Here is an 18,012-nt window from a genome sequence, read left to right on the forward strand (position 1 = left end):
TTGAGGCGCGTCGCGAGTCTCACTGGCGCGATCCAGTTTTATAGTGGTGCGACTATATATACTGACGACCTTATTTCAGCACCCCCTTGAGATATTTCTCGATTATTTTTTCAAATCGACGTAAGTAACTTTCATACGGTTTTGAGAAAGTTAATTAAGAAGAATCACTACCTTTCTTCTAAAACTGTTCAAAATGAATCCCCTTTTTAAGTTTTTTTTACCGTGTATATCGCTTAAATTTTGCATGCAATCAGCTCGCGTTAAAACCCTAGGTAGTTCCTATCATTTCCCACAAAAAATGTATGACAAAATGATAAGCCGTTTCAATCGATTACTTACGACGTTTTTGTACCAGTGTAAAATCGACTCAAGTAGTGTTTTGTTTTGATTCGTGGTTAAGTCACTTTGTCTCCCATACAACAGAGCGGCGAAAGTAGTGGTTAGGTTGCGAAAGTGGAGAATCTTATGTCGAATTCGTTTTTGAACCTAGGTTGGAACTGGCGCAACCCGTTCTGAATCACAGTTTCAACCCCAACCCGATTCAGGTTCGACCGGACTACAATTTACTTGACGTTTGTTTGTTTATGTGTTGATCACCGACCCAGTTCCTAAAAACGAAAACGACATTACTTTCGTCGTTTTGTAAATCCGGAAATTAAACGTTCTAATAGTGAAAAATCGAGTTGGTTTATAGCGGAACGTGTTGGAATTCGTCTGCGAAACATGTAGGATTGATAAAGTAAGTTTGTGAACTTTTCTGGCTTGAGTGTGTTTGAATAAGTTTTCGAGATTTTTTTCCGTGTTTGCATTTATTTAGCCGCCTTCAGAATCTGTCATATTGGCGGCTGTGAGGTGAAAGCGATGTGTCAGATTTTGTTTTGATTCAACAGTCGAAGCCAAAGAGAAATCGTGGACGCAACGTTTATCTTTCTATTATCTTCATTAGTTAACTGAATCGAATACCAGTTTTACTAAAATTTGTAATGTAAGTGCTCATGTAAATTATTAGTTCGTTTAAATGTTAATTATTCTATGATTGAGAGCTTTGTTTGAGAATAATATGATTGTGATGCCAAAGGATGTGAAGGCACGGCAGAGATAGTCGTATCAGCAGTTCCCAAACATATATATTGTTCTGTTCTAGCATACACTGTAAGACTAAAGTACCCTTTAAAGGGTAAAAAAGTACCCTCTTTGAGAGAAACTAGTTTAACTCATAAAAAGAGTAAAGGGCCTGTACCCATTAAAGAGTAAACGGCTTGTACGTCAATCTAACGAGTAAATTTTACCCACTATTCGAAATGAATTCAGTTAGGAAAGAGAGTAAATTTTACTCTTTTTCTAGTTTTACGACTTATAATAATTCCTCGAAATCAATTTATGAATAATAACAATAAATAAGGGCCCAAAAATACAGCAGTTTTGCACTTTATTAAGTTCAATAAATAATGCTTTTGTTTGATATTAGCATCAAGTTATATATAAAAGTAATGTAAAATTTCTTCTGGGATGCTGCGTGTCACGACCGGCTCTCGGGCGTTTGGCCGCAGTTTCCTATCTGGTATCATGCTCCTAACTGAACGAACAGCAACGAAGATCTTGGTTTCCCAATCCATTCTGTAAAAACAACAGCGTTTCTTCAAATGAGATGGATAATGTTTTTCGATTTTGGACTCACCTGCAATTCTAGATACTCCTCCAATATCAACGACCCAGATGCAACTTTAGTTACAATGAAACATAACGGACTGACAGCATCCGCCAAAATATCTTAAGCATTTTTTCACTCATTAAAGGGTAAACCATCGAAACTTACAAATGGGCAAAATTTACCCACTATGCAAAATTTTGAACTACCCTTTATTTGACAGCTTCATATATCAGGAAATAGAGGGTACTTTTTACACCTTAAAGGGTAATGACAGGTTTACAGTGTATGGGGCTCTGCACAAAAATAATTTAATGTGCCTCGTGTACCTCTCCCTTTCACTCTTTCATGAAATTTGTAAACAACAAGGCCAGTAAAAGTCAAAATCCCATGCAAAATCAAAACAGTGCAGAGGCCTATATAGAGTACCGTACAAGCACCATATATCAAAAAGTTAGACTGATAATCAAATCAAGTACATACCCGATTCTAAAGATAGCCTTTCAGTTGATATCGAAATACGCGAATCTGTTAAAAGATGCTAATCTTTTATTAGAAATAAATGTTTGTATTTACGGATAAACTACCTCGGTTCCCTTTTCACTTAATATTACAGTTTCTAGTATTAGTAGGTATCTTACTTTATATGCACAAAAATATTTTTTTTTATTTCTGCTTTTAAAAATCTCGCATAACTTCTGATCTCGCTCTAAAAGCCATTGGTAACCATGTGTGTAGCCTGTTGTTTCTGAGCATTTGAATGGATTTTCATGTCATTTAACAACGCTATGGGAAAGAAAGGATCATTATCTACCTGCCCGTGATGTTGGTTTGGATGCATATTCTTTCTTTTGATCAGGAACAACGAGCTACACACGTGGCTACCAATGGCTTTTAGGGCGTTATCTCAGAGTATGCGAGAAATACTCTCATCCCTTTCGGGACGAAGCTGGACATAATTTTTTAAAACGTCTCATTCAGAGCTGGCTTCACATACACTACATTCTTCAATGCTCCATAGCCAATAAGGGATGGTACACAAATGATGTCACGCTAAATTTGAACTTTTTCGAACCCCTCCCCCCATTTATCACTTTTTTGTATGAGTCTGTCAAAAATTTTGTAAGGCTAGTCACGCTTGGCATGAACCGCCCCCCGTCCTTGTAGGACGTAATATGCACAAAGTTACATTATCATGAAGACTTCAATTCATTCTAAAGTCTGAAACCAACACTCGTCGTAATTACCCAACTCGGCAAGTCTCGTTGGATATATCTCGCATACTCTGAGATAACGCCCTAAAAGCCATTGGTAGCCACGTGTGTAGCTCGTTGTTCCTCATCAAAAGAAAGAATAAGCATCCAAACCAACATCACGGGCAGGTAGATAATGTTCCTTTCTTTCCCATAGCGTTGTTAAATGACATGAAAATCCATTCAAATGCTCAGAAACAACGAGCTACACACATGGTTACCAATGGCTTTTAGGGCGAGATCAGAAGTTATGCGAGAAATGTACTACTTGCTGTAAAAATCATCATTCTGCAACTTGTTGCGTAAACTATTACCGAAGTAACGTTTTCAGCTGGGTAACAGTTTATTCAGCTAAAATATACTCATTTGAGCTGACTCGGCTACTAATGTTACTTGGGTATTTCAATAAAATCGTAAACTTAAAGACAATCTGGACAAGTTCGGATATATGTTCAAATATGTTGGCCAAAACTGATCTAACTTGATTGCATTGTCTAACCACTCATTCCAGAATGTCACGCAAAGAGGCGCTCTCGCAGTTCATCAACCAGATTCACGGCCGCCCGGTAGTGGTCAAGCTGAACAGCGGAGTCGATTACCGTGGCGTGTTGGCTTGCCTCGATGGCTACATGAACATCGCCCTGGATCAGACGGAGGAGTACGTTAACGGTCAGCTGAAGAACAAATATGGCGACGCGTTCATTCGAGGCAACAACGTGCTGTACATTTCGACGCAGAAGCGGCGGGTTTAGTTAGGCGATGGGAAAACGGGGGACGTTCTTTCACGAATAATAAAAGTTTGTGTGTATAAATTTGATTGTTTATTTTTTTATCTTAGCGGTTTAGTTACTGGGTACAAATCAACAGTATTTAAAGTAAGTCTTTCAGAATTGCTGCGCTCCGGCCACTGATAAACGATTGGGAACTATCGTTACACATAAAGTTAACATTATTATTCTTATGTACATTGTTTCTTGCAGTAAACTAATTTTCCTAGCCTAATTATTTGTCTATATCAATGAATTCCATCCAGTGGGGAGTAGCTCTTGTATTGGTAAAGATCAGGACCTCCATATCCGTAGAGGAGTTTTCCGCGTCCATTTTCATCGTAATAGGGGTATCTATATTTGGGCCTGAAAGAAACAAATGTTAGAAATGCATACGGTAGATAAGGTACCGCGGGGCAAGTGGGTAAATGGGGTAAGTGAAAATAATTTGTATATTTTACTGAATGTGTGAATTGACATTTTAGACTTATGCGTAAACCTTTGAGGCCATTGAGAAGATTACGATAGGTAAGAGATTTCCGAGATTTTTCAGCCATTATTGCATAATAGAGCGAAATATTGTTGGCCTGTCAACTATCACTCTGTAACAAGTTGGCGGCGTCCAAACTTATTTTAATATTTTCTGCGGAAAAAAATTGTGGACAATAATTTTCTGCACCACTTCTAAGTTGTCCCTTCGGACAGCTTTAAACTACAATAAAATAAATTAGAATTAATTCAACATAGACCTAAAAATAACTTAATTGAAACACCGTCAATTTTCTTATCACGTGGTGCAAGTGAAAAGTTTCTCATTAGAGATTGAATTCGTGTTTTCTCTTTAGGTAGCTATAAGTATACAAGGTTTGTAATTATCATAGAACAACAAAACGTGCAGATAATTCAAGAATGACTATACTCAAAGCGTTAAAAGCTATTATCATGGCCAAATCATGGAACTTCTCTAAAAAAAGATTGTCAAATATTGCTATATTAATATGTTTACTTCGAACAGCCGATTATAGGAAGACGTTGATTGTAATGTTCCAATATAAGTATATATGTGTCTATGTAAAGCTAGTTCAGAACGTAAAAATGGGATATAAGTCTATTCACATAAAAAAGTTTCTAAATACTTTATTAAAGGATTCCGTTTGATTTCTCCCGAAGAGTTATCCGACGTCATATCCAATTTTCTTAAAAACAAATAACGAGCGGTGGAAGGTGGGTAAGCGAAAAAACACTATGAGCGCGCGAAAATGAATCGGACTTCTCTGGCCTTCGCAAAGTACTCACGATCCCGACCTAGAAAGTTGTTCAAAAACAATTTGAAGAAACACTGTTTGCACATTATGTTGAAAACAAACAAATACCGTAATCTGGGGTAACATTGATCATTTTTTTTAAATATTTATTAAATATTTGGTTTGAAAATGCAATATTTTTATATTTTAAAACAAGTACTGTCACCCAAAGCTCGTGGCTATGTACTGTATATTGTTTTTAGAAAGATTTAAGCATCCTACGCGGAATACGCCTAAAGCTAGGCAATATCCTAAGGATATTCTAAATTCTCAACAGTAATTCGTTAATGTTGCTTAATTGAACATTCTTATGAAATTTTTGACAACAGAATCGTTTTCAGCGGTGCTATGTTTAGTGAGAACCACATTTTCCTTGCTCAAATCGCTTGCAGAGCTTGTATGAGCCTTGAATATTCGGTAGTGTCATCCTTAACCATCAAAATCGTTGTTTCAAAAAGTTGACAAATTTACGCATTAAGTAAACGCAATTTTTGCAAAAATCTTAATTTTCGTTAGCTCTTGCGTATGTATATGAAGGAGAAGCGCAATTCCTGCTTTGGAAATGTACCATCAATAAATGATGATGCGAACGTTTTACGAGATGAGTGATTCCGATCAATGTTACCCCGCTGATCAATGATACCCCGGATTACGGTACGGTCTTGATATGGATGTGTAAAATACCGAATAAACGAAAATGAATCTGTAATACTTCACCCTAGCTTAAAACTAACTTCAAATCAAACATAACGGTAAAAAGCTTCATATTGTATAGAGAGATAGTTATTTTGGCCTTGAAACTGTAAATCCAATTGAATTGTTTGTTATATACTATTCTATATACAATATTAATATTAATTTGCGCATCAACTATCCTCATACTAATACTAAGCAATATGCTACCCTATAAAAGTGAAGCCCCATCCTTGAATAAAGAGTCAGTCTTGTTAAACCTACCACCCAGTATACAACGAATCTGGTGCTAATCCGAAAACCCGCGTGTGGTGAAGTCCCCCCAGTGTCTGTGTCTGCCGTTTGTGCCAGTCTACCTTGAGCGTCGAAGGTCGGTCCGCGAATTTCATCGAGTGAATTCGGGGCCGGAAAAAGGTTACTGTGGTGTACAGGATGAAAACATTTAAATACTAGCGGATAATTAATTTGTGTACCGTAAAACGGGGTAACTTTGATAGTTTTTTTTGAAGAAAACTTAAATATTTATGCATGCTGTTTCAAAAAATTACAATTTATATTTTTAAAACAAGTACTGACATTATAGGTATCGATTGCACTTGATAGATTGCTAAAAGATTTATTCTGAATGAATATATTATTTTTCATTTAATCGAAAGTCGGTTTTCTGTTTTGGGATAACTTTGATAATGGAGTATGAATCGAACAAAATTGAATGAACTACGAACATTTGTAGGGGATTGCATACCTCTAGGCGTTCGTTATATGGAAATTTCTGACTTAGATTACAAAAATGGTCCCAGTTTGTAAAAATGGGTTTCGCTAAGAGATTTGAAACCGAATTCATGTTCTACTATAACTAGACTGTCAAGGATAAGTGAAGAGCTCATTATGACTTTATCAAATAGTGATCGTAGAACAGATTGTATGTAAGCGTTGCAAAAATGATAAAATCTTGTATTTTTTAATATTTGCATATAATTGCTCAAATGCACTTGATTCCATTGAAAATAGCATTGACATGAAGTGTCATACTAATACTTTTTACTTTTGCATTCGTTTTGCTTAACTGATTAACAGAAACATCGTTATTTCGATTAATATGTTGTGGGTCTCGAACTATCAAAGTTACCCGCATTATCAAAGTTACCCCGTTTTACGGTACTTTTATTTACTTCAATACTTCCCGTATCGCCCCTTCATTTAATTTATTTATGTTAAAACGCACTTGTTCACATCAGTAGCAAATCGGCCCTCAAACAAAAAAAAAATAAAGCAATCATAACTCAAAAGAAATGTAAAACAATTTTTTGCAATTCCGATGCAAATCAATCAACTTTTCATTGAGAAGTTGATCAACATAACGGCCTACTTTTCCTACCGAAACAAACAGTGCTGAAAAGTACTACTTTTCAGCACTCTTTTCGGTGCTGAAAAGTAGCACTTTTCAGTACTGTTTTGGTATCAACCGAATAACCCAGCCTCTACATGCCATTTTGCTTGTTCTGCGCGAATGAGTCGAGGCGAGTTGTTCTCACCACGGGTGACGTGAGGCGACTAATCAAATGGGAGCGAGTCGATACCTCACCAACTTGTCTCGCCTTGCATCCCGCACAGCATAAGCACAATTGCATCATATTCTTGGGTATCTTGTACGATTGGCGTGAGGTGAGAATTGTCGATCTCGTACAGCGAGGTGGCAATTCTCGACTCGAGTGAAGTGACTTTCTATTTGATTTACATGGCGAGTCACTTCACTCGAGTCTATATCCGCTGTGCGATCTGGTGATTCTGATGTGGGATCGGATCGTCCAGCATTTGTAGTCAGCTACTGTATGTGCTGTCTTACCTGTGAACTGCATGATACCGATGGGAGCGAGAAAACTTGTGACATTCATGAGTACTACTGTATCATAGCCTACGTGATTGAAAAATACAGAATGCGTAATTTCACGCATGGTTGTATGCCCATGTGGGTTGTCTTGAAATGTTTGTTTGTGCTTTTAGAGTTCATCCAGCTAAAACGACATTTTTCGAAACAGCAAAAAATGTTGTATGCAACTCGTTGCAAAACTCGATTTTTTCAGCACTCGTTGTATTTATCCAACTCGGCGAGCCTCGTTGGATAAATGTACAACTCGTGCTGAAAAAATCATCATTTTGCAACTTGTTGCATAAATAACTATTATCAAAGCGAGAATCAGCTAGAACTGTTGAATACCTAATACAATTTTCGATAGAATCGACCTAAGCAAAGACATTTAATTCTTACCTTTCAAAGTACTGGAAATTCGGTGCCTTGGGTTGGATGGTGGACTCTACTGTTTGCGTTATGAGTGAGAGCAGAACTGCAAAGACCTAGAATAAAATATGTCTTTTAGTGTAAGATATTTGTGAGATACCATGCTGGGCACAAGTATTGTATACAAATGCAAAAACGAACAATTGAAAAAAAAAATCTGTTCATCTGCAGGACAATGCAAGCTGAGAAGCAGGTTCTGTTCCAGTTGATACGTTACGCCAGAAAAAGGAAGTGTGTTAAGTATTTTCTACCCTAAGTTTTCATAATCCTTCAATTCTCCAAAGATTTTCCTACGGATATCAGATACATACATGCATGTTTAGCAAAATTACACAAATTCGAAATGTTTTCATTTTGGTAATTTGTGGAACATTGCTTTCGTTTTTGCTTCAGCTGGCTCCACGGGCAGCTTTCACGGTTAGTTTCCTTTCGACCCCTCTAACTATTCAATCTCTAAGCACGGTTTGCTTTCAATCGCATGACACTAAGAACTAAGGGGCACCTGTATGATGGAATTAAACCACTGGAACAGGCATTCCGTAGTGCTATTTCTTCCTCTGAGGCCGAACAACCGGATACGAATCATAAAGTAGAGCATTGGTTTGTATGGAAATTTATTTCTGACTCACCAAAATGACTAAAAATTTGACAGGAATCGTATTTTGGTCATAGATATTGTAAGAGTGGAAATTTCAGTCTTTTTTGTTATTTGATTTACTCATGTCCTTTTACGCATGTCCACATCAAGGAACCTCCAAGTTTTCACAAAAAAAAAAACAATCTTCCGACCCATGAAAGTTTTCCGAATGCCACAGCTAGCGAATCTGCTAGACATCAACAACACTTAATATCATCATAAACATGATACCATTGTAAAATGGGATATTTGAAGTCCAAAACGCGACTAAATTGCTTATCTCAGCTGCCACAAAAATCATCCCTTTACAGGTGTTGGTCAAACAATCACTCAGACATCGAAACCGATATTGGAGATATTTCAGCAAATTTCGTCTTGGACAGACGTCCTTTTGAAATTAACATCCATATCCTTCTGGAATGATTTATTTCATCATGGTCGCTACTTGAAATAGTTAGTATCTATCGATGACTAGCTAACTAAAGAATGGCTAAGCAAGAAAGCTTTCACAGCCCAATAAATTCGCAGAAGCATTCTGCCCAAAAAAAGAGTAAATTTAAGGGGGCAGGATCCGTCATTGATTTCAGAATTTTCAAAAGCAGTTTTTTCGTTCAAAATTAAGAAAATTTACAGGAAAATATGTTCACTGTATTCTGTTTTCCAACCGAAACACAGTGAACACATTTTCATCGAATAATTTTTAGTTTTGAACAGAAAAACTGCTTCTGAAGTTTTGATGATGACGATGATTACGATGACGGAGCGTCGAACGATAAGAAGCTTTTTTTCTCATTCTGTCGGAAACTCAAGCAGCATACCCCCCAATTTTGCTATTTTGAACCTTTTTACGAAACCACTCTCCGCGATAAACCATGTCCCTTTTGAATTTTCTTACTTACTCTCTCTTACTCGATATTCCGTATCTCGATATCGAGTTAGAGAACCATAGTAAAAGTTAGTTTTCATGGCTAACTCGATGGTCCCTTGGATCGCAGTTGCACTGGTTTTGTGTTCTGTAACTCGATACCTTCCTAACTCGATGGTCCCTTCAATATCGAGTTAGGGAGAGTTGACTGTATTTCAGAGTACCGTTTTGACTCATATTGAACACTTATGGCCAACCGTGACTTAAAATGCATCTGATGGGCATAAAAACAAGATGATATTTGTGAAAATTTTAATTTCTACGTAAAGTCAAATGTGGGGGTCCGGGGGCCATTGTCTAGTGGGGGTTTTTCCCCGAAAAAACTTTTTGATACTTAAAATTAACTAGATATTTTTTAATGCTATTTGTAAGGTTTTCATTATTAGAAGCCAAACTATTCTATAACGTCCAAAAAATGCTTTGGGTTACTAATGTTTTCTCAAATATTTCATATATCTTTGAAGAGTTCATATGTATGTTTACAAGTTAAATTCAATGTTTTTGGGTCTTAATCTCCAACAACAAAATCCTTTTGATGATTCCCTCCTTTTTAATCTCAATTCAAATTATGCTTATTATATGTCATGTTTCAATATTCAAGTTGTTGAACATACAGATTTACTTATCAGTTTTGAGTTGAAGAAATTGGTGTACGGCTGGTAGCAGGACTCCTTCTCTGCTTTAATGTAAGTCTATAAAAAGTCTCTACTTACAATAGAGGTCTCTTAAGTCTCTATTTTAACCAAACTGGTTTCTATCATCTTTTTTTCCTTATTCTGATTGCATGATCATAATCAGGGATCACAGCAAGCGACGCGCGCGAGCTGACGTGTTTCAAGTTTTCGGTCGCAATTTTTTCGCTTCGCGTAAATTTTTATTTCGGCTGGTGGAAACGCGAAATGGCTGATACAGGTGTATAACTTTACTAATCTAGTCGTATTTGTTTTATGTCGCGAATAGATTAAAAGTGCAGAGTGAACTACAATGTTCAGGACCGTCGTGAGTTTGCAGATTGATTTTTTACGCTGTGCGTGGGATTATTGAAATCTTATTGAAAATTATGAATTACAAAGCTGAAATTGTATGTTTTGTTGTGAAATGCGTGTTGGAAATCTACATCAAAGAAAAACATAATATGCTAAACAGAATTTTATGCTCGTGGTTCGAATCGTCGACGCTTTCGTTATTTGATCGCTCGAACGTCGCTCATTGCCATGTGAAGTCATCAAGATTCAAAAGTGAAAAACTAATGTAAACCTGGATGTAACTATTGAAAAAACTTCAAGTCGATTGGTCCCCGAATACCTGATGTTTGTGGATGCTAGATCGAACGCAGCCATTTTATTGCTTTGGATTCGTTGAGATCTTTCTTATTTGTACTCTAATAGAAGGTTTGCTCGCTGATTGAATAGCCAGCTTTTTCAAGTCTCGTGATGATAAGCAATGGTTTTTTTTTCTTTCCATTATATTTTAATTCAGTTGCTTGAGCAAATATAATAATAATAATATCAAATATAATAATAATAAGGAGTATATCGAAAAGTAGTCGCAAACATTCAAAACAGTCTCAAAAATATTGGGTTGAACCTACAAACAATTTTTTGATCAGAAATGCTTTAAAATGTATTTAAAAATTATGATGCGGTGATATTTTTTCAATAAAGTGACATTTTGTATGATAATTTTGCAAATTACTAACAGATGTCGATAAAAATCTTGCACACCTCTGAAAAAATTGATATGTTAATAAATCTGTTAAATTTTAAGAAACATGTTTTTTGTTTAGGGTAGGTGTACCAATTATGGATGCAATATGTCAACAGTATGGATAAAAATCAAATTTTAACCGCGTTTCTAAAACGTAAGCATGACTTGTTGATGTTAATTACTAGTTTGAAGCCTTGCGAAACAGTTGAATTAAACAGTTTTAGTACTAAATTACCTTAAAGCTTCTAAAAATTGGTTTTAAAAAGCGTTGTCTTTGTACCAATTATGGCAATAGCGTTCCTATCATTCGACATAAAAGTGTACCAATTATGGACTATCGAATATTTGCACGAAATGAAGTCAAACATCATCCAGAGCGAATGATAATGCAACGCTAATAAGTAATGAAGTGATTGCTCGTAAATGTTTCCAAAAAAATTGTGTTAAATAGATGTTAAATCTATTTATTGCAATGGGTTCATGGGAGGAAATGAATTTTTGAAAAGGAGTCAAAATGTAGTGAAAATGCAAATTATGATACAAAAAAGCATTAATGAACTCACATTACCTTTCCAACGCCTAATTTTAACGAAAAAAGAGCGAAAATTCAAAAATCGAGTATCGCTGAAAACTCCTCTATACCATGAAATTAGCATCTTCCGCTTGTGAACGTTTTCGAACGTGTGATTGAAAAATCTATGTAATTGAGTACAAATCATGAAGATAATGCCTTACCGAACCGTCCCGTCGTGGAAGTCACCGGTAAAATAGCTTTATTTCATTCATTTTACTGATCAAAAATGTAAACAAACCGCCTCCAGAGTATCGCCATAATTGGGCTCTCATACACTCTTTGTACCAGTTATCGACATAGTGGAAATAGCACGATTTCCAACTTAAAATAGTAGATTTAGTTGCTCACCAGCTAAATTTGTTTATTTGTTCTCACTAGGCAACATACATTTATCGGTTGAAGTAGTTTTACCGGATGAAAACATAAATTTCGTGACGGGTGTTCCTTAGCGAACTGCTAAGAAGGTGACATATGTGTGAGGCAAATTTTTCAAATGTTCATTTTTCAAAGCTTATTGCACGAATGTTCTTATCAAGGCTTAGTTATCATCAAAAACAAATAGGTTAATCGTTCCTGTGAATATCAGCCGTTATATTCTATTAAAACAAAAAGAAAAATCTCTTTTTGTTCCCACTATTGCCATATTTGGTACTATAGCCATAATTGGTACTTCTACCCTACGCTTATATATTCTGTGCCATAACTCTCATGATATAGTGTAAACAATATTTTGAAAAATACATTAACACGCATTTGAGAGCAATTGCAAAAATCGAAAAAAGTCGATTTTTAAGGACCTCGTTTTTTGATTATTTCGATCTACACGTTAATGGTAATATAGAATGATTTTAACGAATAAAAAAATGTTTTTTGATTGGAAAACTTACTTTGCATATTTATGCAGTAACGTAAGCAAAATATGGTACTTTATATAATTACCGCTACATATGACAGAGCTTCAAAAGTTGATTATACAAAAGTGACTTTCTAAAACCGACCTTATTCCAATAATTGAGCTTTCTTAGAGCAATTTTTTTTTTGAAATCCGTTTTACGTGCTGTGTGAAGTAAACATATTTTCAGATAGAATAAGCTTCTCATCCTATTTTGTTTGATATGCATTTTATTCGATATAAATCATCGAATTTTCAGAAGACACTTCCAAAATGTAATTTTGTGCAAGATTTTATTTTCTATGCTTTATAAACCTTGTTGTATTTATATAAAGACTGCATATTATTCAATATGTTTGTAGTTGCTTCAATATTTGATGACATGATGAAGGTTTGTGTGAAAAAAGCTTTTAAAAAGATAAACTTTGCTCTGACATACACCGTTTTGAATGTTTGCGACTACTTTACGATACACTCCTTAATAACAAATGTTGCATTTTTTTTTCTGAAGTTATCAACAAACTTGGTCTGTTCTGACTCAGAGTCAATCAGTTGATTTAGTCATAATATATAATGACGGAGTAGGGCCTGGCCATTTTAATATTTATTCCATATCACCGATATGCTGCAAATCTTAATACTGACAAGAAAATACTAGTAGAAACTCCAGTATTTCCAGGATGCTCTTCAAATTGGCTGTGCAAGTGCTTAGAATAGAATAGAATAGAATATTCTGATTGCATGACCAAAATCATGATGCAAAACTCTAAAGGCTTCAGAGAAAATTCAAAGATTAGAACACAGCTATTCAAGAAATTCGTGTCACATTTGTCGAGTATAAACTTAAAGAAATCTCGTCCAGAGATTTTATCTGGAATATTTTCAGGGACTCCTGCAAAGATCTCTCCAGAAATTATTTTAGAGATTCCTTTAGCAATTTTCCCAGAAATTCTTCCAGCAATGATGCTTAGAGGTTTTTCTCCTGGAAATCGTTGAGCAGTCCAACGATCCAAGTAATTTCTTCAGGGATCACCTCGATTTTTTTTTCAAAGATTGTATAGGAGTTCCTTCAGATATGTTTTCACTAATCCTCCTTCACTAATTAGTTGTTACTCTAGGAAATCTAACAAAGTTTTTTTTTAAGAGGTTTTAAATGGAAATCTTGGAGGATAAACTAGGAAAATCGATGAAAGAATCACTGGATAAAATCTTGGATGACTTAGGACTTCCATAAAAAATATCTAAAAGAATCCTTGATGAAATTCCTGATAGATCCTGGTTATTCTTTGAAAAATCCAGGTCATATTCTTGAGATATCCGCAACTAAGTTCTTGTAGTAATTCAACGGGAAATAAATACTTAATGAACTTCTGCAGAAAACTTCGGAAAAATCGCAAAATCTTTTAAAAAATACCTAAATTTTCACGAAAATCATGAAAAATACGTACAGTAATACGAGCAGTAATACTGTCATAATGCCACGAGGAATTACAAAAAAAGGAAAAAAAAACAAAGAGTCTAGCTCTTATCTTTTGGTTCTTGGCCATGGCCCTCTCGCCCCCTCCGTAAATGTGGCCCTGTTTTTCTATTTATTTATTTATTTATTTATTTATTTACAACATTTCGATTCTAATGTCAAACACGGTGTTCATTCTGTCGCATATTCCGAACATTTAGATTCAAATTACGAACAGCACAAATAAATCGTATTCAAATGAATAATTTCACAAATTAATTTTTCTGAGCTAGTTTTACTGACCTCGAAGAATCATCACTACACCCGAGGTATAAAACAGATTGGAAGACATGGAACATTGGATCAAATCGTCATACAAAAACCGAGTGTTTGGAACATGAGTCTATTCGGAACATGAGACAAAACGGTAAAACTCAATTAACTTTTCTTTATAAAACAGCAGAGAAATCAGTTTAAATATCGCATCGTGAATTGAACTTGGGGTCATTTGACTCTAAGGTACAGACAACTTATCTACTTTTTGGTACAGACAGAAGGTTAAAAGAAAACGAATTCACTTCACCTTCCGTGTTTCTATGAATGACATTCTCCGTTTACAATATGGAATTCTCTGGAAGCATCAATGAAAGCAAAATCGATTTGATAATATCGCAGCAGTGTCACTTGATCGACTGGTTCGATAAAATACATTCACTCTCTGCTGCAGCCATGACCCACTTATCGTGTCATTTTCGGTAAATCCAAACCTCGCTCAGATACCTCTGCCGATCCACGACTGGCGTCTTCCAGACCAATGTAGGTCTATCAGCCTCTATAGTGTCTTTGGCTCGCAACGGTTTGTGAGCTGCTGTGCACTGCCGCACGAAAAGTGTTACACCGATTACGTAAAACTAAATAACTTCAAGGCGAAAAACGCGCCTCACAACGTTTCGCGGCTTGTGCGCGGCAATGATGATGGTTCGACGATCAAACATGCCAATACAACCAACACACCATCGTTGAATTCAACATACAATACGGTTGTTGGCTTGCGATTTTAAAATTGGATCACTTGAACGGTAACAACAATCATCGACCAGGCGATCGCCAAATGTGCGAAAGTTTCCGGGACACTTTCATCGGTTTACTTTTCCTGGCGTTGCACTTTCATTCGATTCTGCGGTGGTATTCAGTCATCCGCATGCCTACATGTATGTATCCGACTTTGTTCCAGGTTGGCTTTCGCTGCCTTTGCGTGATGAAATTTACAATAAATCAAAAAAGGGGGGTACTTACTGCTAGACAGATTGCACCGATTCGATTCATGGTTGAGCTCAACGATCTCGATTTATCCTCAAGAAACCTTCAAAGACTAGTTTCTGTTCTGCTCCAACGCCAACCCTTTCCTTCGGCTTCTGCAGGTGTCACTCTACAAGCAAGGGTAAAAATTCAAATTTCAAAGGTGCCTTTGAGACCACTTCGTAGTCTTTACGCTTATGACGTATACGAACTTAGGAGCGAATACCACGCGTTGAACCCACTTGATGGACGCTAATGCCGTTGATGTATCTCGTATGGATTCCGACTTGAGACTGGTTTCGGCAACGGCTGCAGAAGTGTTGATTTGGGAGACTCAAATGGAGCCGAAGATCGGCCAGTCTCTCTGAAAGCGAGCGTGATTGTTGTAGGTATGGGGAGCTGAAAGTTGTTAGCCATAAAAACCCTAAACCGCATGGTGTAATCGTGCTTCTTCGGGCTGCAATCGTGTTGTGAGCTTAGTCTATAGTTATGGTTACAGTTGGGTGACAAATAAAAAGGGGTAGCGCTTGATATGCTTTAAGGATCGAGTTGGGGAGGCACACTGGGCAATTATAGATTAGTGGGAAAAAATTACCAGATTTATATCTGATGATTTCTTGTTCTGATACAGATTGACAATTTAGATAAATTAATGAAGCACAAATGACGTGCAACAGCTCGTTTTCTAACGCAAACCTGTTTTTGAATGTGTTCGTCTTTGCATGTTGATGAAGATTCATTTATGATACTGACGGTACACGGAAGTTATTCATGATTCGTTGTATGAAATTAAATATACATAATTGTGGGCGAATATTTTAAAGTTAGTAATTGGCATGGAGGCTCGAATGGCAATAGAGTTAACCACACAGCTATTCAGTACGTCCTTGCGGAGGTCATGGGCTCGAATCCTATAGGTAAAAGATTTTTCCAATGAAATTACTCTCGGCATCCTATACTCGGACATCCTATACTTGGGGCCTTTCTTAGCCGAGTGGTTAGAGTCCGCGGCTACAAAGCAAAGCCATACTGGGTTCGATTCCCGATCGGTCCAGGATCTTTTCATAATGGAAATTTCCTTGACTCCCCTGGGCATAAAGTATCATCGTACCTGCCACACGAAGTACGAATGCGAAAATGACAACTTAGGCAAAAAAAGCTCTCAGTTAATAACTGTGGAAGTGCTCTCAGAACACTACGCTGAGTAGCTGACTCTGTCCAAGTGGGGACGTTAATGCCAATAAGAAGAAGAAGATCCTATACTCGGAGAGATGAAGATGAATCGAAGCCAAACATCAAATTTTCAAGAGCAGAAATCTAAAGATCAGAAAACTACCGATCACACTGAAGATGTGATCGCCATCAGCGAGTGACTAACCGATCAAGTTTCCAGCTTGAACGGACATCTAGTTCTTCAGATTTGTGCCTTTTGAGGTTTGGCTTCGCTTTATCTTCACCTTAAGCTTACCAGGTGAAAATTTCAGAAAGAGGGCACTCAAATATTACTGGCTTGTAAAAGGAGGAAATTTATTTTTTTGGCGAAATTCAGGAATACCCTGACTACGTACTTGCGCAGTTGACTACATTGGTTTGAATAATTTATGGGGACTATGCACCAGAAAAGAAAAGTAGTTGCCTCGATACGCGGGATATGTCTTTCCAGAAATGGAAAGCACCTTTATTTGATCGCAGTGTGCAGTTGAAATGAAATGTAAAGGAGATCTAAAAGAGATCGCTGTAGAATATTCCTTGACCATTTTGTTCGAAGATTTTAAGCGGAACAGCATACTTATCTTCAGAGTATATTCATAAACAGACTGTCTACTACTTGGAGAAACATGGAAAACCTGGGATTATCAGGGAATTTTATTGAACCTGGAAAAAACCTGGAATACTCAGGGAGTTTTGGCCACAACCAGAGAATTTATTTTGAATTAGTAATACATGCTAGAATACGTCCTTTTGTTTAGAACATTTTCGCCTGTTTCTGCAAAGACAAAAAACTTTGTAGGAAAACAGCAAAAATTACAACAGGTACGAAAAAAGTATTTTTCTCAGGTAAGCAGGTCTCTTACTACTAGAGTCTTGGTCAGTATGTTAATGCTAGTCTTTAAAAAGTTTCTATTGTAGTAAGGTTTTTAAATCTATTTTTCTCAAAATGGTCTTTAAAGTCACATTTTTACATATGCTGTTTGCAGTGAATTTTGTTGCAACATTCTAGAGGCTCAGTGACAGTGATGGAAAGTGGCGAACAGTTCTGCTGAGCTGGACCAAAAACAAAGCCAAACGCTCCCGAGCGTCAGAGCGCTGGTTTACTCGCATCTGTCGTGCTCCCGGGTAACCGAAGTTAAAGTGATTCGTGTACGTGTACGTGTTCGGAGCTGCTCAGAGTCATATTGTGCTTTTGGGAAAAAAGTTGCTTCCCCTCCGAGATTTATGGTTTCCAAGGGTTTTTGACTATAAACTAGTAGTTTACTGTCGATTTGATGGTTATACAATTGATTTGTCTATCAAAACCATAATAAATCATACTATACTCGGTTACTCGCGAGTAAACG

The 18,012-nt window shown here is 36.6% G+C and overlaps 2 protein-coding genes across 2 annotated transcripts; one reads left to right on the top strand and one right to left on the bottom strand.

Moving 5' to 3' along the window:
• The first annotated feature begins 851 nt into the window (after window positions 1-851).
• LOC23687581 (U6 snRNA-associated Sm-like protein LSm6) lies at window positions 852-3,718 on the top strand. Its single transcript, XM_011494660.2, has 2 exons — window positions 852-985; window positions 3,413-3,718. Exon 2 carries the CDS (start codon window positions 3,414-3,416, stop codon window positions 3,651-3,653), a length of 240 nt encoding a protein of 79 aa, XP_011492962.1. The 5' UTR covers window positions 852-985; window position 3,413; the 3' UTR covers window positions 3,654-3,718.
• On the bottom strand, window positions 3,710-15,826 carry LOC110675733. Its single transcript, XM_021841454.1, has 4 exons — window positions 15,667-15,826; window positions 15,452-15,584; window positions 7,935-8,020; window positions 3,710-4,034 (listed from the first exon to the last, which is right to left on the bottom strand). Exons 2-4 carry the CDS (start codon window positions 15,479-15,481, stop codon window positions 3,917-3,919), a joined length of 234 nt encoding a protein of 77 aa, XP_021697146.1. The 5' UTR covers window positions 15,482-15,584; window positions 15,667-15,826; the 3' UTR covers window positions 3,710-3,916.
• Window positions 15,827-18,012: the final 2,186 nt, after the last annotated feature.

The sequence above is a fragment of the Aedes aegypti genome, chromosome 2, assembly GCF_002204515.2.
Source record: "Aedes aegypti strain LVP_AGWG chromosome 2, AaegL5.0 Primary Assembly, whole genome shotgun sequence".
Classification (NCBI taxonomy): domain Eukaryota; kingdom Metazoa; phylum Arthropoda; class Insecta; order Diptera; family Culicidae; genus Aedes; species Aedes aegypti.